Source organism: Cebus imitator, unplaced genomic scaffold, assembly GCF_001604975.1.
Source record: "Cebus imitator isolate Cc_AM_T3 unplaced genomic scaffold, Cebus_imitator-1.0 Scaffold613, whole genome shotgun sequence".
NCBI classification, from domain to species: domain Eukaryota; kingdom Metazoa; phylum Chordata; class Mammalia; order Primates; family Cebidae; genus Cebus; species Cebus imitator.
This window is the reverse complement of record NW_016107928.1, coordinates 743,741-766,466: the sequence shown is the minus strand read 5'-3', so window position 1 is coordinate 766,466 and position 22,726 is coordinate 743,741. Positions and strand designations below refer to the sequence as shown.

The 22,726-nt window shown below is 44.4% G+C and overlaps 1 protein-coding gene and 1 pseudogene across 1 annotated transcript; one reads left to right on the top strand and one right to left on the bottom strand.

The window, feature by feature from the left end:
* Window positions 1-18,717: 18,717 nt before the first annotated feature.
* LOC108294977 lies at window positions 18,718-20,108 on the bottom strand (annotated as a pseudogene).
* A 729-nt stretch (window positions 20,109-20,837) lies between these two features.
* On the top strand, window positions 20,838-22,421 carry LOC108294976 (E3 ubiquitin-protein ligase makorin-1-like). The gene is made up of 2 exons (XM_037734403.1): window positions 20,838-21,004; window positions 21,140-22,421. Exons 1-2 carry the CDS (start codon window positions 20,838-20,840, stop codon window positions 22,419-22,421), a joined length of 1,449 nt encoding a protein of 482 aa, XP_037590331.1.
* The last annotated feature ends 305 nt before the right edge of the window (window positions 22,422-22,726 follow it).

The following is a 22,726-nucleotide window of genomic DNA, read 5'->3' as shown; positions in this document are numbered from 1 at the left end:
ATAGTACAATACCATACTGCCTCAACTACTGTACCTTTATGCTGACTTTTCATCTGGTAGGGCAGTTCTCCTTGCCTTGTTTTCCTTTGGGAGTAATTTTGATATCTTGTGTATTTGCATTTCCTTATAAATTTTGGAAGCAGCTTCTCAGATTCCACAAACTGCCTCTTGGGGTTTTTATTGGGTTTGCATTGCTTTGACTCTACAGATCACTTAGGGAAGAAATGACATTTTTGCAATATTAGTCTTCGAACCCACAAACATGGTATGTTTCTCATTTCATTTAGATCTTTAATATTTCCTACTAGTTTTGTAATTTTTTCCATAGAAAATCAAAGCATTCTATTTCCTTTAATGTTCCCTGAAGTTGAGGTATACTTACTGTTCACCTTTACATAGAAGGAATAAATTCTTTGGGTGGGGCCTCCATATTGTTTCATTCTAGAAAGCACCATTCACATTTTCAGTGAACATGTTGTAGACTGCAGTATGAATGGAGGTGCTTTAAAATGTTGGAAGTTATACCCTGCGATGGAAATTGCTGGATGTCCCCCAAAATCTATTCTCTCCATTATAGTCACTGAGATATGGCTACCCAACTAGGGACTAAATTTCCTAGTCTCCCTTTGTTAGCAATGGAAGATGTCCAGGTTCTTGGCATTTTGAACAAAGAATTAGACAAAATACACAAACAAAGTGAGAAAAGAAGGAAGCAACAAAAGCAGAGATTTCTTGAAAATGAAAGCACACTCCACAGGGTGGTAGTGGGTTCGAGAGGGTATTTAAACCCCAGAACATTCTGTAACCGAGCCCTTGAGCTGGTTACAGAATTTTCTGGGGTTTAAATGCCCTCTAGAGGTTTTCACTGATTACTTAGTGTACAGCTATGTAAATAAAGAGGATGAAGTAAAGTTACAACATCATTTACTCAGTGTACACTCTATGTAAATGAAGAGGATATTTCCTGTCATAGCTGACATGGTCTTAGAAAGTTGGGGTTTTTCCATTTAATTTAGTTCTAGGAAATCCCTATGTTCCCTGCCCCTAGACGTTATTCTCCTGCCTCATTTCCTCACTGAGAGACATGATCCCCATAAATCTTTATGGGAGGCAGAGCGACCAATGGTCTTTCTTCTGCAACTGCTTCATTCTGGTTTGGGGCATAGTCTCTACCTAGCAGGGATCAGGGAACTCTCACCCTGCTCTGTCTAGTGGAGATAGGGTAGCTCCTTGATGGCCAGGGGTGGTATCTTCACCTGGAACTGGTTGGAAACCTTGTCATATGATCGCCTAAAGCTTGATGGTCTCTAAGCGAGAGGAAATCAATTTGGTTAAAAGATTTAATGGGGGCTGGGCACAGTGGCTCACACCTGTAATCCCAGCACTTTGGGAGGCCAAGGCGGGTGGATCACCTGAGGTCAGGAGTTCGAGACTAGCCTGGCCAACATGATAAAACCCCCATATCTAATAAAAATACAAAAAAAAATAGCTGAGTGTGGTGGCGGGTGCCTGTAATCCCAGCTACTCAAGAGGCTCAGGCAGGAGAATTGCTTGAACCCAGGAGGCAGAGGTTGCAGTGAGCCAAGATTGTGCCATTGCACTCCAGCCTGGGAAACAAGAGCAAAACTCTGTCTGGGGGGAACAAAATTTAATGGGAACTTCAGGGGTTGGGTACCTATGCTGTCAGGAATTTTTTTTGTTGTTTTATTTTTGTTTGTTTAGGAATGTTTGTTATAGAGATTTGCAGGAGAAAAAAACCTGGTCTATTCTAGGATCTAAGTGTTTCCTTAAAGTCTTAGCACAACTGACTCCATTTTGGTTTTGTTTGGTCTGTGGGAAGTCTAGTGCATGAGCTCAGTCCAAAACAATGGCCTCCCAGAATTTTGTTTCAAAAAAAGCTCCCCCTTTTTGGTCAGGTTCTCACTTAGGTGAAAGTGTGACCAAAACTTAGGGCTTTAGCATCACTCTCAATTACCATCATTTTTGGTTTCCTGTATCAGCACATCATTCATGAGTGGATCACTTGAGGTCAGGAGTTCAAGACCAGCCTGGCCAACATGGTAAACCCCTGCCTCTTCTAAAAAACACAAAAAATTAGCTGGGCGTGGTGGGACAGGCCTGCAATCCCAGCTACTCGGGAGGCTGAGGCAAAATCACGTGAACCTGGGAGACAAAGGTTGCAGTGAGTCGAGATCGTGATATTTCACTCCAGCCTGGCACCAGGGTGAGACTTCGTCTCAAAAAATAAATAAATATGTTGGCAATTTATACGTCACCACACCAATATAACAAAACTGAACCTTTAATAATAAAAGCTTTGGTGGCCATCCTGGTTCTCCATGAATCCACACTTAACATTAGACTTATTATCTCTTGAATCATTCACTAAAATATAACCTGAAGAAAATTAAATATTATTTTTTATTTTGACAGTGCTTCCCATGTAACATAACATGCCAAATAATCTTGCTTACCTCTCTTTTGGATACTTCAGGGGTCCTCTGTAGCATCTCAAAGTTAGAGGTCAGAAAAGACAATCTTGAAGCTGAAATTTGATTTTGGGAAGCCTATTAAATATGTTAAAGTTTTAAATACTTGATATTATGACATTGCAATTAATTAAGAAGATTCACAAATAGTTTACAAATTTTGAAGAAATTAGGCTGAGAGAGAAATATGACTCAGATTCTATTTACAAAAGTATACTCAATCCTTAAGTCCAGCATTATCACCATACATCCTGTACAATCAAGAAACTAACTCTAGGCACATGACCAATAAGTACTCCAGTGCCAGCACTATCCATGCAAAACAGTAAACATAGTGTGAACCAATGCAAGCATATATGTGAAATTTGGCTCCACACTTAGTGGAGCCGGCTTCATGCTTAAGTATGTTAAAAAAAGAATTGCCAAATTGACGATGCATTTCTTTCTTTTTTTTTTTTTTCTTTTTTTAAGCTACCTCTGGGACAGAGATGCATTTCTTTACAATATTTCTTGTTTTACTTTAATCCAGACTAAGAGGTTCAACTATGAAAATGTTAATTAGCCAAGTGTCTCCAATTCTCTATCAGGTTTTAAAGAATATTTTATTATCTAAACTTTTTCCACAATTTTAGAAACATATTTCCCCATATCACAAAGTTTTTTTTTTTGTTTTGTTTTGTTTTGGTGAGATGGAGTTTTGCTCTTCTTGCCCAGGCTGGAGTGCAGTGGCACGATCTCCACTCACTGACACCTCTAGTTCAAGCAATTCCCTGCCTCAGCCTCCCAAGTAGCTCAGATTATAGGCACATGCCACCATGTCCTGCTAATTTTTGTATTTTTTAGTAGAGATAGGGTTTCACCATGTTGGTCAAGCTGGTCTTGAACCCCTGACCTCGTGATCCACCCACCTTGGCCTCCCAAAGTGCTGGGATTACAGGCCTGAGTCACAACACCCGGCCAATTTTTTATATTTTTAGTAGAGACAGGGTTTCTCAACATTGGTCAGGCTGGTCTCAAACTCCCAACCTGAGGTGATCCGCCCATCTCAGCCTCTCAAAGTCCTGGGATTACAGGCGTGAGCCACCACACCTGGCCCACAACCCTTTCTTAATTGGAAATGACCTAGATATTCAATGAACATCACAAATAATTTCAAGATTATAACTTATACAAAAAATTTACCTAAAACATGTATTTCATTTACTGTACTCAATTCTTTCATTTTTAACAGTTTAGGCTACCTCTGTAAACTAAGATATTAGACACTGCCATTGTTTTTAATAGCCAGTGAACATCAGGAGCTCACCTAATCCTAAGTAAGAGTCTCAAAGTTAAATACATAGGTGTTTTTTGCCAGTAACTCAGAAGATTTAGCTAACATTAAATTACTCTCATTTTTCAAAAAAAAAAAAAAGGCATGCAAACCAAGATAATTTTGTTTTGGCTGGGTTAGTAGCTTTATAACCTTCTATTGACATCTCAAAATATCTAACAAAGACAAACATAAAATCCAGACAAAAATGTATGCTGACAATTCTGAAGGCATTTCTATTTTTATTTTACCAATAATTTTTAAACCAGCTTGTTTAGTAAAGTTATACTTAAGTCACATGAACTTGAAAATCGCTTAGACACATTTACTTAATTTATGAGTGTTCTTTTACTTAAAGCCAATTTGGTAGACACAACATATAACAATAGGTGTACATACAAATAAACACATTTAGACATATATACACATACACAAAAATGAAGATCCAATAGCTTTTACCTTGGAACTCTAGCCATGAGATAGCAATACAGGCTTAATAGTTTTACTCTGTTTGCCCTAATAGATAACCCAAAAAAGGCCCTGAAGCAAAATTTTGGGTAAAGCAGTTTCCATGACAGTTTGATTTTTAAAGGCCAAACCTCCCCAGACTGCAAAGAACACTGGGGCCAAATAGTACTATAGGAGAGCATCACACGTTAACCAGGCCCCCTGCCTGGTTAACAGCAGCACAAAAGCCTGAATACAGGCAACTCCATGCACTTTCCCATTCAACAGCAAATTCCAGAATCTTTTTTTTTTTTTTTTCTTTTCTCACCCACAAGATCTAAGTAGAAGTTAGCAAATTCCAGATTCTAAATAATGTGAGAGCCAAAGAGTATGGCAACTGTGAGAGAAAATTCTAAGGAGGGCATAGTGCTAGGCCTCAGAACTTCTGCCGAGGGTATCCCCTTTGGAGAGGCTGGAGGATGCCTCCCAAGTGTCCCCTTTGGGTCCAATCTTAGAGTGTCAGACATCTCTAACCTTAGGTGGGGTGGGCACCGGTGCCACTTTGCATGCGTTCCTTCCAGAGGCAGTGGCCTACTCTGAGCTTTCCTTTGGTTCCTGGGTGTAATCCCGACTTTTAGCATCCTTATAATTTGATAGGCCACACTTTCCCATGTTTCCCATTCCACTAGAGTGATAGCCATGAACTGTAATGATAGAAACTGGAGGCTGGGTGAGTTTCCTTTGTCCTTAGCCAATTGAGAAGGGGGAAGGGAATAATTTAGCATAAGAAAAGAAGGTTTAAGTCACCTGAAATGCATGCAAGTTCCCCCGGGGATCTGCGCCATCTGTAGGGATCAGGGACCAAAACTGGAAAAGATAGAAAAGAGTCCTTCTCCTTTCCTTATTCACTCCTTGGCCTTCAGGCAACACAGGAGAGTGGCCCTGGCCAGAAACCTGCAGTTGCCTCTGTGTTTAGGTGCTGACCACTGATGGGCCTGGTTGGAACGGAAAAGACAGAGAGAGAGAGAGAGAGAGAGAGAGAGAGAGAGAGAGATGCCCCTGTATGAAGCAGAAAGAAAGAGGAGAAAACTAAATCCCAAACTTTGGGCTTACCTCCTGGCTGGCTCACTAAAATATGTTACCGGTAGAGGGTGTCCAGGTTCTTGGCGTTTTGAACAAAGAATTGGACAAAACACACAAACAAAGCAAGGAAAGAATGAAGCAACAAAAGCAGAGATTTCTTAAAAATGAGACCATTTAAATGTGTCTCATTTTCAAGAAATCTCTGCTTTTGATAAAAAGTTTTGCCAAAACAAACAAACAAACAAAAAAATGAAAGCACACTCCACAGGATAGGACAGGGTCCCAACAAGTGGCTCAAGGGCCCAGTGACAGAATTTTCTGGGATTTAAATACCCTCTAAAGCTTTCCATTGGTTACTTGGTATAACGCTCTATGTAAATGACGAGAATGAAGTTACAGAGTCATTTCCTCGGTGTGTGCCTTATGTAAATGAAGAGGATATTGCCTGTCATAGCTAACTTGGTCTTAGAAAGTTGGAGTTTTTCCATTTAATTTAGTTCTCGAATTCCTTAGGTTCCCTGCTCCCAGACCCTATTCTCCGCCTCACCTTGAAAGTAGATGTTGTAAAACAAAACTTTTTACCGGAGGAATATGAGCCCCTTTAAATTATCAAGCCCAGAGGCAATTAAATATGACAGTAGTCACATCTCACTCTTTGTTTGAGGTAAGTAATCACCTCTTGAAGCCACTTGCTATGTGGGTTCTAGACTGACAGATGCCAAGTAGCCATAAATTAACCTAACAATGCCATATTCTGGACACCATAACTCATACCCTGTAGTTCAACAATGTATAGCTAATTACTAATCAATGTTATTTCCGTAAACAAATGAGATTCTTATCAAACAACTTTGTACCAACCCACTCGTTATTCTCTTTTGCCTTTAAAATCCTACTTGTAACAAAGGCCAAACAGAATACTTCCCAATATTTCCCGGGCTGCAGTCCTCAACCTTGGCCCAAGTAAACTCTCTACCTGTATTAATTTTGCTTCAGTTTCTTTCTTTAGGTAAACAATGTGACCATAGGACTGAGCTCTCATCCATAGGACTGAGCTCTCATCAGTGGAATTCGAGCAGAAATAATGAGTACAAGTGTATTGCTTAAGAGACAGCTCCTGGCCCTGGATGAGTCCTCCTTCTCCTGTTCCACTGACTGGAATGAAAATGACTACAGTGACCTTGGAATTCTCATATTGAAGATAGCAGATCTGTCAGAAGCCTGGATCATTGTCGGACTATGTGGAAACCTAGAAGCCTCAGGTTACAGTGTGACATGAGAGAAATAGACTTCTTTGTTTTTTAAGCCTCTAAATTTTATGGAGCCTCTTTGTTATAGCAGCTAGGCCTTCCTTAACTACTACGACAGTTGGTACTGTAATGTCTTTTAGGCTGACTGACAGTGCCATGGATGCCATGTTAACCTCTGTGACCTGCACAGACACTCCAGATGAGTTCCTGGAAAATCTGAAGTAACTGGAAGACCATGAAAAGGGGAAGAAATGACCAACCCCTGAGGAGCCTACTTAACTTTGAGACATTCTCTATTGTTCCTTATTCCCGCCCCAGTTAATAAGGCCATTGGACTTTGTAACCGACCTTGGTCAACCTCATGACACCGTATCCTACGACCCCCTCCCAGCCTGCAAAAAACCACCCTAAGCTGTAACTTCTGTAACTTTCTACTGCCCACCCCAAACCTGTAAAACCAACTCCTATCCCGTCGACCTTCGCTGACTTTCCTTTTCGGACTCAGCCCACCTGCACTCGTGTGAATAAACAGCCATGTTGCTCACACAAAGCCTGTTTGGGGGGGGTCTCTTCATTCAGAGTGTGCATTTTAACAGGTACCATGAAAGTGGAGCACTACTACAACAAAAACCTAAATTTTACAGCACTTGCTTAATGCTCAGGCAGTGAGTGATGAAGAAATAGTATAAGCCAGAAAGCTGGGAACCTCAAGACAACTGGTAAAACTGTTACCTATATTATTTAATAACTTAGAAGACAGACCACATGCTTACCAGTAGCTCTCGGGTAAGATCCTGAATGCTAACTGGTAGTGGTTTAGCAAGGTATTACAGAAAGAGAAGCTCAGGCAAGAATTGGTCAGTTTGCAAACAGAAGTGAAAGAGAATACAGAGAATCTTTGTATTAAAAGCCTCATGGGATTGGAAAATCTAATTGTTTCTGGACCCAAGAGATAAGCCTTTTATTCAAAGTTTATTTCAATACATAAACAGAGTATTTATGAAAAAAAAGAAAACAAAGTTTATTAGGTTGGTGCAAATGTAACTGTGGTTTTTGCATTGTTGAAATTTGCCAATTGATATTGGAATATATTCTTAAATAAATGTGGTTAGGTTATACAGCATTTTAATGCACATTTTTTGCTTTTTTTTAGTAATGACTTATTGCTTCCTGTTATTTTGTATTTATTTTAGACTATGAAAATAATGTTAGACAAAAAGCAAATTCGAGCAATTTTATTTGGGTTCAAAATGGGTCGTAAAGCAGTGGAGACAACTCACAACATCTACAACACATTTGACCCAGGAACTGGTAAGGAACATACAGTGGAGTGGTGCAGTGGTGGCTCAAGAAGTTTTGCAAAGGAGGCAAGAGCCTTGAAGATGAGGAACATAGTGACCAGCCATCGGAAGTTGACAACAACCAATTGAGAGCAATCATTGAAGCTGATCCTCTTATAACTACACAAGAAGTTGCTGAAGAACTCAACATCGACCATCCTATCTGGTATTTGAAACAAATAGGAAAGGTGAAAAATCTCACTAAGTGGGAGCCTCATGAGCTGAGTGAAAACAAAATCATCATTTTGATGTGTCATCTTCTCTTATTCTATGCAACAACTACAAACCATTTCTTGATCAGATTGTGATGTGTGACAAAAAGTGGATTTTATATGACAACCAGTGATGACAGCTCAGTGGTTGGACTGAGAAGAAGCTTCAAAGAACTTCCCAAAGCCAAACTTGCACCCAAAAAAAAGATCATAGTCACTGTTTGGTGGTCTGCTGCTGGTCTGATCCACTACAGCTTTCTGAATACTGGCAAAACCATTATATCTGAGAAGTATGCTCAGCAAATTGCTGAGATGCAACAAAAACTGCAATGCCTGCAGCTGGCATTGGTCAACAGAAAGGACTCAGTTCTTCTCAACGACAACACTCGACTGCACATCATACAACCAATGCTTCAAAAGTTGAATAAAAAAAAAAAGTTGAATGAATTGGGCTACGAACTTTTGGCTCATCTGCCATATTCACCTGACCTCTCACCAACAGACTACTACTTCTTCAAGCATCTCAGAAACTTTTGGCAGGGAAAATGCTTCCACAACCAGCAGGGTGCAGAAAATGCTTTCCAAGAGTTTGTCAAATTGGGAAGCATGGATTTTTACACTACAGGAATAAACAAACTTATTTCTCATTGGCAAAATGTGTTGATTGTAATGGTTCTTATTTTAATTAATAAAAATGTGTTTGAGCCTAGTTATAATGATTTAAAATTCATGGTCTGGAACCACAATTATGTTTGCATCAACCTAATATTTCAAGACTCATTGAAACCTCCATGTCAAGTATTAAGACAAACAATGGATCCAGCACCGAGGTAAGAGACAGTGGTCAAGAGAATATTTTTTTTTCCATCAGCAGAGTCCAGTACAGTCAGATAGTCTGGTCAAGGAATTTAATCTATCGTCAAGGCTGGAAATCTTTGCATTTCCTGCTAAGTGGGCTTAACAATCCTACTGGGAAAATGAGCAGTCAGTAATATAAAATTCATGCCTTGCTGTTCTGTGCCTTTTTGAAAATACAGTACAATGACTACTAGTGTTTCTAATTCTTATTTTTCCAAATACAGCTTTCCTTATGGTTATCCTATCCCACATCACCACTGGATATTGGAGAGGGAGGGAAAAAATAACCAGTCTTTAAGTTTATAGATCTACGGACCACAAGGGAGACTAAAACCCAGTCTCCCTTCTTCCATAACAATAGAGTCATAGCTCAGATGTGGCTGCCCAGTCTGGGACTATATTTCCCAGCCTCCTTTGCAGCAAAGCCATGGTCATGTGACAAAGATTTCTCCAATGGAATGTGAGCAGAAGTGATACAGCAACTTCAGTTTCTCTTGTTTAAGAGAAATTCCCTGGCCCTGGGATTCTGCTCTTTCTTTCTGCTGGCTAGAATAGTAACTACTAGAGTGATCTTAGAAGCCACCTGTTGAGGATGAACCAGTCTGAAACTTGAAACCATTACATAAGAGATTGAAACTGCTATTGCAAAATTATAACTGAGAAAATTATTACAGTAAAAGAGATCTGACCTAACCAACTCCATCTTGCTTCTAACCTCCAAGCTGTCCTTGTTCACTCCTGGTCGTAGGCTGATTTTTTCTTTTTAAATAAAGACATGGTTTCACCATGTTGGACAGGCTGGTCTTGAACTCCCGACCTCAGGTGATCTGCCCGCCTTGGCCTCCAAAGTGCTTGGATTACAGGCGTGAGCCACTACGCCCGGCCAAGGCTGATCTAACTTTGGGAAGAACTTAGTTTATAGTTTAACTTTGAGACAAAGATGGTGACAGCCCTTTCCCAAAACAAACCACCTTCCTGCCTGGGGATTGGACTGCCTTTGTAAGACTAACAAATTAGTCACAAGATTAGACATTATGGTTTAGAAGTCATGCAGCTGGAGGCTATAAGATATTAACCCTCACTAAATTGCTCCTGGGGATAACATCACTACTGTAAAACCTAAGATCAGTGTTTGAGATATTTTGTAGACCCTGCACTTGATTGATCAGCTGGCACCACCCAGATTGATAAACTGGCTCATCTGATCTTGTGGCCCCCACCCAGAAACTGACTCGGGCAAGAGGACAGCTTTGACTCCCTGTGATCCCAACCAATCAGCACTCCCAACTCACTGGCTCCTACCTACCAAATTGTCCTTAAAAACCGTGATCCCCAGCCAGGCACGGTGATTCATGCCTGTAATCCCAGCACTTTGGGAGGCTGAGGCAGGCAGGTCACTTAAGCCCAGGAGTTCGAGACCAGCCTGGGCAACATGGTGAAACCCTGTCTCTGCAAAAAAAATACAAATACTAACTGGGCATAGTGGTGCATGCCTGTAGTTCCAACTATTCAGGAGGCTGAGGCAGGAGGATCGCTTGAGCCTGGGAGGTAGAGGTTGCTAAGAGCCGAGATTGCACACTGCACTCCAGCCTGAGCAACAGAGTAAGACCCTGTCCGTGTCTCAGCAACAACAACAATCCCAATCCCTACTGAAATAAGTACTAATAAAACTTCAGTCTCCCGTACAGCCAACTCTGTATGAATTAAACTGTCCTGCAATTTCCATGTCTTCATAAATCAGCCCTGTATAGGCAGCGGACAAGGAGAAGATGTTGGGCTCCTTGGACCCATCCTGGGACTATATCAACTTCTTTATTCTTTAAACTACTAAACGCTGGGGACCTCTTTGTTATAATACGTACCCTTTCACCATAACTAACATACATAATTTGCAACTGTTTAAACTTATAATGAAAAATATGAAATAACTTCCAAATGTGTAAAAAAGTAAATAGTTTGTTTAAAATTCTTTTTTTCTTTTAAAGAATCATAAACGAAAAAAGTTTAGAGACTCCTAGAATAGTTTATACTAAATGGTCTCTACTTCTTCACCTTCTAGTCACTCACCAACCTATTGTACCTTGTTCCCTCCCTCTCCAGTAAGAGAAGATGCAGATTCCAAAGATATATCAATCACTTGCTCTGCCCAGAGAAACCTATAGATATATCCATTGACTTCTCTGCCCATAGTCTCTTCTAAGGGAACCTACCCCACCTTCAGCTCCTATTGAGAGAGCTTCCTATTTTGTTCCATATGACCTAGTGTGCCCCCTTCCCTATCACCAATAATGGTGATAGTATACTTTGCCAGGGTGGGCATCTGACCAATGAGTGACAGTCAATCGATAGGTAGACCAGGAACTTATGATGTAGCCTGGCCCAAAAGCCAAACTGGCTTTATCATATTACCTCTCTTGGGTATCTAAACTGGAAAACATAAAACAGATGGCAAAGGAAGCTGAAGATGAGCACATGTTTAGAGAAAGGCCATGAATTAGTGCTGGGACCATTAAGGGTCAGAACAAATTCAGATTACAAAGAAGTATAAACTGTGAATTGGCAAAAGCTAGGAGTTAGAGAGCATTATGCAGAAAAGAAGAAAGGAGTAAACCAGAGAGGGCACTCTGTTTCATGCTAGTTATTTTTATTGTTATTTTTCAGTATTTTTGGGGTTATTTGTTTGTTTGTTTTTGAGACAGAGTCTCGCTTTGTCACCCCGTCTGGAGTGTAGTGGTAGGATCTTGCTCACTGCAACCTCTGCCTCCCAGGTTCAAGCAATTCTCCTGTCTCAGTCTCCCAAGTAGCTGGGATTACAGGCACATGCCAACACGCCTGGCTAATTTTTGTATTTTTAGTAGAGACAGGGTTTTGCCATGTTGGCCAGGCTGGACTCAAACTCCTGATCGCAGGTGATCCACCTGCCTCAGCCTCCCAAAGTGCTGGGATTACAGGTGTGAGCCACCACGCCCGGCCACATGCCAGTTATTTTTTAAAACCTTCAATTACAAATATATGGAAATTCTGGATAAAAATAACAAATATTCCTTAAAATGCATAGCTGAGGTGAAATAATTAAATGTGAAGGGAGACAGGACAAAGAGAAAGTTGAAATGAAGTTGGTAAGCTTGCATTCATATTTTGGCTGCCCTGGGGTAAAAGCAAATAAGAAGCAAGGCAGGGATGAGAGATAAAAGGTCCCTCAGTGAAAGGATGAACTATTATTCTACTCACCAGCAAGGGACATGATGAGGATACTTGTCAATATAAGCTAGACAATTTTTGCCCTTCCTCCTGCAAGTAGAACCTACATCAGTTGGGGAACACAGATGAACAGTGTCTCCAATATGGTCGTCTGGGCAGGTGATGCACCTTAGGGTTCCGGGTTCTATCTGAATAATTGAGTCTGATCCTCATTTTTGGAGAGCTTGACTGAAGGGCAGTCAGTCCAGCCTGTTCTATTTGTCCACACCACCAGCTGGGAGGCATGTGTCACCTCATGGAATGATCAAGAGATGGTTATGAGGATGGGATTGGGGAAGACATCTGAAGATGCTGACATTTGGTTTGTGTGACAGTTTGTCAGCTCCTCCAGTAGGACAAAGGACAATGGTGACCAATTTTAGTTAGAGCTGTCTAGCAGAGGACAGCAGACCTTGAAGTCAGTTTCATTTAAAGTGCACAAGCAAAACAGTTATGGAGAGCCACACCAGGGAATTTTTCCTTCGTGAGGAAGGCTCCAGGGGTGGATGGTTCTAGAAGATGAAAGATCATTAATGTTCCTCCCTCTCCTGTTCGCCTCAGCATCTGGGGTGTTTCCTCTCCAGGCACTGGTATTGCTGTTCTCTCTCCACCTCCATAAAATTGACATGGCCTATTTCAGCAATTACAACTTCACCTTTCCCAAACATCCATTGCGCATATTCAGACCTTTTGTCCACAAAGGTCAGATGCAAGAGGGACAAGGATATTTTAATAAAACTTACAGAGACCCACTTTGGCCCTCCCATGTGGGTCATTGTAGTGGTGGGGGTGGCCCAGTGAGCAGTGTATTCATCCAGGTGGTCATTATCCTTATGATCTAGATGATGGCAGTCCAGCAAGAGAATCCAGATGGCTAAACTAGAATTAAGTTTCAATACCCTAGGTCCATTTTGAGCTGAACTGCCATACGGAGAGTAAACCAACCAGGCTGCCTTGGGGGTTCCATTAAGGGAAAGAAAGAAGCAGCATGCCTAGAAATGAAAGTATTGAATGTTCAAAATAGGTCTCCATAAACCCCACCCCTTTGTCCTGATCATTACTCAGACAATAGCTGAGAAAGGACAGTATTTTTTTTTTCTGGGGACAACTGCATTCAACGACAAATTGCCTTACTAAAGCATGCAGACCAGGAGGAGGTGAGGGAAGTAGTCAGAAGTCTTTTAAAGTTGATTTTTGAGGAGGTTGGTCAGACTACACAATACCAGATGCCTTTGGATAGTAGGGAGCATGGAAGGTCTACTGCATACCTTGACAATCAGCCCATTGTGTGTGGCTTTTGCAATAAAAGGGGCATTATTGTCAGCCTGCAAATGGTCTGGGAAGCTGATCACATGACACAGATTAGTTTCAAGGGTCACAGTGATTTGTTTGGACTCTGCTGATCCGACTGGAATGGCAACACAGTAACCTGAAAAAGTGTCAACAGCAGTGAGGCACTGCTGATAGGCCCAGAGGGGATCAAACGTCCAATGTGGTGCGGTCAATCTTGCAGGAGCAGTGCCCTGTGCAATGTGGACTCCTTCACTATGAGAGAGGAGTCCCAAGTCTGGTATGCCCCACGATAGCCTCCACATCAGAAACATAAAGTCCTTTGTTTTGTGCCCAGTTTATGTGGGTGGCTGGCTTGCCATGTCTAATCCAGGCAGCAATGGTGGTAATCTGGGCAGTGCAGGTTTGATTAGCAGTTTGCTTGGTCTCATCAGAGAACAGGCCTTTCCATGGGCATCTACATGAGTGACCCAGATGGTTTGATCAGCAAGCCATGATTTGCTTTCACAGTACATGGCCCCAAAGAGAGATGTCTTTGTATATATTTATATTTTTTTAAGAGACGAGGTTTCTCCATGTTGGTCAGGCTGGTCTCAAACTCCTGACCTCAGGTGATCTGCCAGCCTCGGCCTCCCAAAGTGCTGGGATTACAGGCGTGAGCCACCATGCCCAGCAGAGAGATGTCTTTAGTCTGCCAGGCTATCATTTTCCATGTGGCAAACCAAACAACTAGGCCATTGGCAATAGCTGAGAAGTCAGTAAAAACATAACAAGGTTCATCAAAGGAAGTATTGGTTGGAGCTATGAGAATGGCCTTGACTTCTGCCCACTAAGTGGAGCCACATTCATTTTTGCTTCTGCATAGCTGGTGGTAAGGTTGAATAGCTGCAGCATTCCAGTAGACACTATTGGGTTTCAGTTAGTTGAACCATCAGTGAACCAGGCCCAGGCATTAGAGAAACTTCTGTGAATGAAGGGTCCCATTGAGTCAGTGGCTTTGCTTCAGGCAACCGAGTGGAGGATAATTTGATGGTGATAACTGTTATTTTTTCACCTAAATCAAGATGCTGCTTGGACCAGGTCAGCTGCTTTCTTGAATACATTTCCTTTTGACAGGGGAAGCTTATTGGACCCATTCCACCCTGTTAGTCACTGAGTTTGAGTTGACCTACCCTAAAATGGGGCTATAAGGCTGGAGAGTCACAAGGCCTCCATGATACAGGTGTTCAATTTTGACAAGAGCCCAACAGCAAGCTAATAGCTGCTTTTCAAAAGGGTTGTTTCTAGTAGCCATATCAGGGAGACCACTAGTCCCAAGCCCCAAGGAACATTTCTGGGTGGAAGCTACTACCCTTTGTCAGGGATTTCAATCAACAAAGTCATCTGTCATGATCATTAAGTTTATAGCACCCTAAAGGTAGAAGGCACGTCACAGCTTGCAGGACAGCTTCGAACACAATTTGTTGGTTTAAGCCCCACTCAAAGGATGTTGATTTAGCAGGTTCAGTGATATCAAGATCAAGTAGCATGACTGAGTGAGGCACATACTGTTTCTAATACCCTAGGAGTCCAACAAGGTATTGGACTTCCTTTTTGATTTAGGGGACCAAAAAGATAGATAGTAGTTTTTTCACAACCATCAGAGGGATTGAGTGTTATAAATTCATCCACATAGTTCCAAGAAATTTGCTTGGTAAGCCAACAAGGCATCATTTGTATAGTGAAAGCTTTGGACATCAAAAGGTAGAAGAAATCATGCTAAATCCTGACTCACCCACTGGTAACAAATGGATGAGTCAGGATACCCCTAGGGGAATGACTATAAACATATATTGGAGACCTTGCTACATGAATGTGAGCTGATCTTGATCCTCAAGTGTCAGTGAGAAGGTGTTGGTAAAAGTCTAAGACAGAAAACCAGGTGTTATCAGCCTGTATAATGGATTCAGTTGCAGTTGCAATATCTGGAACAGCCATGGCTATGAAAGCAACAACAGATGAATCAGCAATAATCTTCTCTAAGCCTTCAGCACCTGCTTCACTGGCCATACAAGGTTGTTGTATTGAGATATTGCCTTACTTTCCACCTCTGATGGCTTTAAGTCTTTAATCAAGGCTATGATTTCCCTTTCTCTTCCTGGGGTTCTTTAGCTTCTGTTGGACCATCAGGGAAGGGACAGAGAGGTGAGTTGAGAAGCAATTTACACTTCCCATAAGCAATTCTCTATTAAAAAAAAAAAAAAAGGGCTGGGCATGGTGACTTATGCCTGTAATCCCAGCACTTTGGGAGGCTGAGGCAGGTGGATTACCCGAGGTCAGGATTTCGAGACCAGCCTGACCAACATGGTGAAACCCCATCTCTATTAAAAAAACAAAACAAAACAAAAAACCAATTCTCTATATGCCACTCTTCTGAATACTGAAAATCTCCCCTCACCCAACCCTGGCACTTATGGGATGGGGATACATCAATTCCTACTGTACATTCAGATGCAGAAGTAACAACCACAGTACATTGAATTGGCCTAATGGACCCTACCCACAATTTAGATTTCCTTCTTCCCTCAGCACCATTAGCTGGATCTGAGGGCTTTTGCCTTCCTCAAGTCTGGGTAGGATAGTGACTTGGGCACCTATATTCAACAAAGCCATAAAGTTTGAATTCCTCACTTTCCCCAAATTCTCCTTTGATGAGTGGATATGGTTTTCAATTCTCTTTAGGGTAAGGAAAATCTAATAATCTTTCCTTTTAAAGTAGCTGAGGTTGGGGTAGAGAGGGAGGGAGGGATCAGGGATATGGAGGGAGAGAGTGGTTCTGAGCTATTAAATAAAAAAGCTTTGCATTTAGGTAATGTGGCAGCAGCTTATGGTGCAACCAAAAAAAACTTTCAGTGTTTTTTCCCTACTCACACTTTATGCTGACTGGGCAGAGATCCTGATGGTTAACACCAACAATTTCAGCTTTCGAGACCCCTTCACTCAGTCACAGCTGTATGGTTTTCTGGCTGAAGCTATTGGGTTTGTGACCCCAGGCTGATGTGGGCCAGACTTGCACAGCAGCAACCTTCTTTAGAATTCCACTTTAATTCAGGGCCTCTGCTAACCCATCACCAAGATACTGTTTCTTTTATTTATTTATTTATTTATTTTTTTAAGACGGGGTTTCACCATGTTGGTCAGGCTGGTCTTGAACTCCCGACCTTAGGTGATCCACCCGCCTTGGCCTCCAAAGTGCTTGGATTACAGGTGTGAGCCACCACGCCCGGCCCAAGATAACGTTTCTTATGTTCTCACCTGGTTTCAACATAAGGGAAGTTTTCCAGGGCAGCAGCACCTACCTAGGTTTAATTGGGTCAGTTTCTCATTCTCCAGTGGGCCACCTTTGCCCGTATTGTAAACCCAATTCAAGGCAGTAAGAGCCTGAATACTACTCAATGCCTCATCTATGGTTTCCCATAGGAGTTGGTCTGTCTCAGGGTAATCTCCCTGAAAGGCCCATAGCTCCCTTATTGCAGCCAGGATCTATTGCAAAAAAAACCCTCTAAGACCTTTTATTGTTCTCTCCTAGTGGATCTAAGGCAGACATGATGGACCACAGGAGGAGCTGAGCCATAAGACCCAATTTATGTTGCCTTTCTTCCTTGACAAGCATTACTAGCCCTACTTCCTCATCTCCCAACAGAACCAGCCAGGCTTCTAATGACGTGCCTGGTTTCTGCCCATAGTGGTCATGAATTTCCCTCCTTCCACACATCTCTGCAATTGTTGTCTAAAAGAAGGCAGAATCTTTTATGCACACCAGACAATACCCAGTACTAGTTGTTACAGTGGGGCAGATCTGAGGCTAACTCCAAATTGTTCAGGAAGTTCTACACCTGCAGTAGAATTAGGAAGAACCAGGGCACCATTTGGGCAGGGGTTTTGGAACCTGCTTCCTGGTACTCAGCCTGTATCCACCTTTTCAATCCCCATCATTAACAGACAATAAAGTGAAGAACTATTTACAGACTGATTGAGCAGATAATTTGGTCAACATATTTCAGGGACTTTCGTCAAATTTCTTTTTACTTTTCTTTCTTTTTTGAAACGGTCTTGATCTGTCGCGCAGGCTGGAGTGCAGTGGCGCACTCTTGGCTCACTGCAGCCTCGACTTCCCGGGCTCCAGAGACTCTCCCACCTCAGCCTCCTCAGTAGCTGGGACCACAAGCGCATGCCACCATGTCCAGCTAATTTTTGTATTTTTAGTAGAAACGGGGTTTTGCCATGTTGCCTAGGCTGGTCTCAAACTCCTGAGCTTAAGCAATCCGCTTGCATCGGCCTCCCAAATTGCTGGGATTACAGGTGTGAGCCACCATGTCTGGCCCTCAAATTTCATTAAATTTACCCACAACATCCTCATCCTTCTCTTTCTAGAAAGCCATGTCTCTGTCAGTATCCCACCCTCCTCACTAAAGCTGTCAAGAACTGAAAAAGGTCTGAGATTTTGCCCTACTCACAAGCTAACAAGTCACCCCACTAGTTTCATGGAATCTGGTAGAAAATATGAGACTCCTGGGTCAGCACTCTGAACTCTGAAAGGCCAGTCACCAGATTTCAACATTTTGGCCTCAGTTTCTTGAGCCCCAATTATACAGGGGAACTCCTCTGTGCTGGTGCCCTAAAAACTGTGCATATATCCTCATAGGCCATGTAGGCAAGGCTCAACTGCAAGCTGATCCATGCCGTGGCAGAAGGCCCTGTGATCCTTCTGCAGAAGGCATGGAGGATAGGCAGTCTTGTGAGGAGCTGCCACACAGCCATTTCTCACTTGCCTCTCTTTTTTTTTTCACAGTAGCAAGAACATTTATTATAAAAATAGGCAGAACAAAATAAGTGTGCTTTAAGTTCTGGATATGCGACACATGCTATTCGATGCTGTTTTGCAGTGTAGACATGTGGCTCTGTGATGGCGGGTGGCCCTAGTGTGACGCACAGCCGCAATACTCCATGTGGCAAACCTCCCGGTTCCAGGCAGAGAGGAGACACCTTATCCCGTAGAAGAGGATGGGCTTCCACCCAGGGGACCGTATGAGTGGCTCCCACAGGCAGCCACCCCTTTCTGGCAAGCTGCGGCATTCCCAGGTGCAGGCAGGGGAGGGCTGGCATGCCAGCATCAGATCGCTGGCTTCAGCCTGATGGAGACACAAGACTGGGACCTCCCTCTGCCAGATGTTTCTGACCCCATCTCCACCTCCAGCCTCTAGCCTCACTGGCAGTTCCCTGTGACCCAGCCTGTTCCATAGCCAAAGGGGTACCAAATGATCACAGTGCCCCACACCTATTTTACGAGCCTTGGATCTCAGTAGAACTTAATCCATGGAGTTGAGAGCACCCACCCTATCCCTGAGGGCAGCTGCGCTGGGCCAGGGAGTGGCAAGGGCATGCATGGGTGGAATCTCGGTCACTGGCAGCACTCGGCCACGTGCCTGAGGAGCTCTTCACCTCGCTCATCACTAAAGCACTGCAGGCAGTGAGAGCACTGAAGTTCCCCCTGGTCTCTCTGGGCTGCCCAGGATGCCCGCCCTCTGCAGGGGTTTCCAACTGCTGGGACGCAGTCCCATGCCTCCAGCCATAAGCTCCAGTGCATTGGTGGCCAAGTACTTGGCAGTTTTGCTTTCAGCGTGAATCCGGCAGGTGTCCGGCTCTTGAGAATCTTGTCTCCAGGACACCTGGTGCAGCAAAGAGGTCACCTTTTCCTCCAGTTCCTAAATCCTACTTTAAGTCTGTCCTGATCTGCCCTTTCTGACATGAAGTCATGCTTGTAAGCAAGAATCTGCTGTTCCAGCAGCTGCGCCCACTCCAGCGCAGCATCCCGGGCTGTCCTCTAGGCCACGTGCTCCTGCTTCACGTCTGCACAGTCGTTTATTTTCTCTTCCAAGTGTCTATTGAGCCGGGAGATCTTCCTCATCAGCTCGGGCTCATGGAGGGTGTCTACAGCCCCCTGAACTGTGCATGGAGCCCCCTCACGTATTCATCCCTGCTGGCATCCTAACACTGCCTCTTGGCATTGAGGTCTTCAACGTGAGTCACCTTCTGTTTTAACAGTCGATTTTCTTCCTGTAACTTCTCAGTAACACACTGGACAGAGGTATCCCTATCTTTATGTTCTAACTTTCAGGACTCCTCTCCCCCACGTTCCTTTGCGCATGCTGTTGTTCATCCAGACACTTGGCCAGATGATGACACATGTGGGCAGTGGCGGTCAGCGTCCTCCACAGCTGGTGGGTCTCGTTGGCAGGGGGTGGGGGGGGGCACAGAACGTCACTGGTGGCCGAGGCCCGTTCCCCCTCCGCGGTCCTCCTCCATAGCAGGACAACTTCCTTCTCTTGCTCCTGCTGTGGCTGGCTCAGCAGCTGCTGCATCTCCCTTTCTTTTAATTCTAGTCTCTCAGTAAGCCTCTCGATTTCCTGGCACATCTGGGCGTCCGCGGTGCCGCCCTTCTGCCGCCGCAGCTGTTCCCAGAAACGCGCCACCGGCTCCAGCAGCGCGTCCACCACTGACCGCGCGGCGTCTCCCTCTAGTGACGCCAGGCGGGCGCGGAAGGGCGCGGTGCGGGCGGCCAGCTGGTCCTACAGGCGCCGCAGCCGCTACCAGGCGGCTGTGCGAGGGGCCCCCTCCCGGCCGCCTGACCCCGGGTCCCCGGACGTGGGTGTAGGCTGGCCCGGGAGGCTGGCACCGCCGGCTGTCGCCCTTCCCGGCCCCTCTATCTTGAGGGAGTTTCTCATTGCCTCTTGGTTCTAATGAAGTGTGGGACTTTCCAGCTTGTCCCCTCCCCCTTACTGTCTTACTATGCCAGACAGTAAGCATGCCTGCCGTTTTCTTGGTTCCAATGAGGTGTGGGACTTTCCAGCTTGTCCCCTCCCCCTCACTGTCTTACTATGCCAGACAGTAAGTATGCCTGCCGTTTTCTTTGGAGGGAGACAATACCTCTGTCTTTCAAGGATGCACTCTATACAAAAGATAGTCCAGAACAAAGGACCGTACAGTTCCTTATTTGCAAGATGTGCAAACACACGAGACCTATGGAGAATTGTCTCTCAACAAAGGCTACACACAGAAGAAGGAGAAGAAAATCTCTCTTAAACAAAAAGAGGCGGAGCCGGCGGGAACCGAGAGGGTGCCGCAGTCCCCTTCCCCTCCCCTCGCCTGTCCCCGCCATTTTCTCCTCGCACCCCGACCGGAACTATGTGATCCCGGAAGTTCCGGGGCCTTTGGAACTATGTGACCTCGGAAGTTCCGGGGCGTTCCGTGGCTTTTGGGGTGTGGGATAAGCAGTAATGGCGGAGGCTGCAGCTCCCGAAACAACAGCCACAATATCAGGAGCAGCAGCGGCGGAGGAGGAGGCAGCCGCGTCCTTCCCCACACCGATCCCCACAGTCACCGCTCTGTATCCGAGGACGGACAGAGGGGGCGGGGGCAGCGGCGGCAGCCACGGCAGCGGCGGCAGCCACGGCAGCGGCGGCAGCCACGGCAGCGGCCCCAGCTACGGCAGCGGCCCCAATGGCGCCCGGGGCGCCAGCAGTTCCAATGGCGCCCGCGGACCCAATGGCGCCCGCGGCGCCAGCAGCGCCAGCGACGACAGCTGGACTAAACAGGTCACCTGCAGGTATTTTATGCATGGGGCTTGTAAGGAAGGCGATAACTGTCGCTATTCTCATGACCTCTCTGAGAGTCCGCATAGTGTAGTGTGCAAGTATTTTCACCAAGGGTACTGTTTTTATGGAGACCGCTGCGGATATGAGCATAGCAAACCACTGAAACAGGAAGAAGCAACCTTTACAGAGCTAACTACAAAGTCATCACTTGCTGCTTCCTCAAGTCTCTCATCGATAGTTGGACCACTTGTTGAAATTAATACAGGTGAAGGGGAGTCAGGAAATTCAAACTTTGCAACTATAGGACCAGGCTCAGAGGACTGGGTGAATGCTATTGAGTTTGTTCCTGGGCAACCCTACTGTGGCCGTACTGTGCCTGTCTGCACTGAAGCACCCCTGCAGGGCTCAGTGACCAACGAAGAATCAGAGAAAGAGCAAACCGACGTGGAAACAAAAAAGCAGCTGTGCCCCTATGCTGCAGTGGGACAGTGCCGATATGGGGAGAACTGTGTGTATCTCCACGGAGAATCATGTGACATGTGTGGGCTGCAGGTCCTGCATCCAATGGATGCTTCCCAGAGATCACAGCATATAAAATCGTGCATCGAGGCCCATGAGAAGGACATGGAGCTCTCGTTTGCTGTGCAGCGCAGCAAGGATATGGTGTGTGGGATCTGCATGGAGGTGGTCTATCAGAAAGACAACCCCAGCGAGTGCCGCTTCGGGATCCTCTCCAACTGCAACCACACCTACTGTCTCAAGTGCATTCGCAAGTGGAGGAGTGCTGAAGAATTTGAGAGCAAGATCGTAAAATCCTGCCCACAATGCCGAATCACATCTAATTTTGTCATTCCAAGTGAGTACTGGGTGGAGGAGAAAGAAGAGAAGGAGAAACTCATTCAGAAATACAAGGAGGCAATGAGCAACAAGGCATGCAGGTATTTTGATGAAGGACGTGGGAGCTGCCCATTTGGAGGGAACTGTTTTTACAAGCATGTGTACCCTGATGGCCGTAGAGAGGAGCCACAGAAAGAGAAAGTGGAAGCATCAAGCAGAAACCAGGCCCAAGGAAGCAACAGCTTCTGGGAATTATTTGAGGAAGGAGCAAACAGCAACCCCGTTAACAACAATGAAGAGGCTGTCACCTTTGAGCTGGGCGAGATGTTGCTTATGCTTTCGTCTGCAGGTGGGGAGGATGAACCGACAGACTCTGAAGATGAGCGGGACGTGTTTCGTGATGAAGAATTTTATGTCTTAGATCTATAGAAACCTTTCGTGGTGTGTGAACTGGTCAGCTGAACCCAGAGAGCAGCTGTCCCCTGTGTTGGTGTGCCAGTGTGTGTGTTCTCTCCTAGGCAGGCCTATCAACTCCAGGTGCTGTCACAAGAATTTTTACCCAGGGCCTGTCTTCTCAACCCCTCACCTTTCCCCAGGGAATATGTTGTTTCCCCTGTTGAAAAAAGTTAAAAAATTAAAATTTTTTTTCTTTTTCTGTACAGCTAGAAGAACTGTTGGAGTAGAACAAAAATAAACCTTAAAGTTAGTTGTTTTTTTTTTTTGTTTTTTTTTTT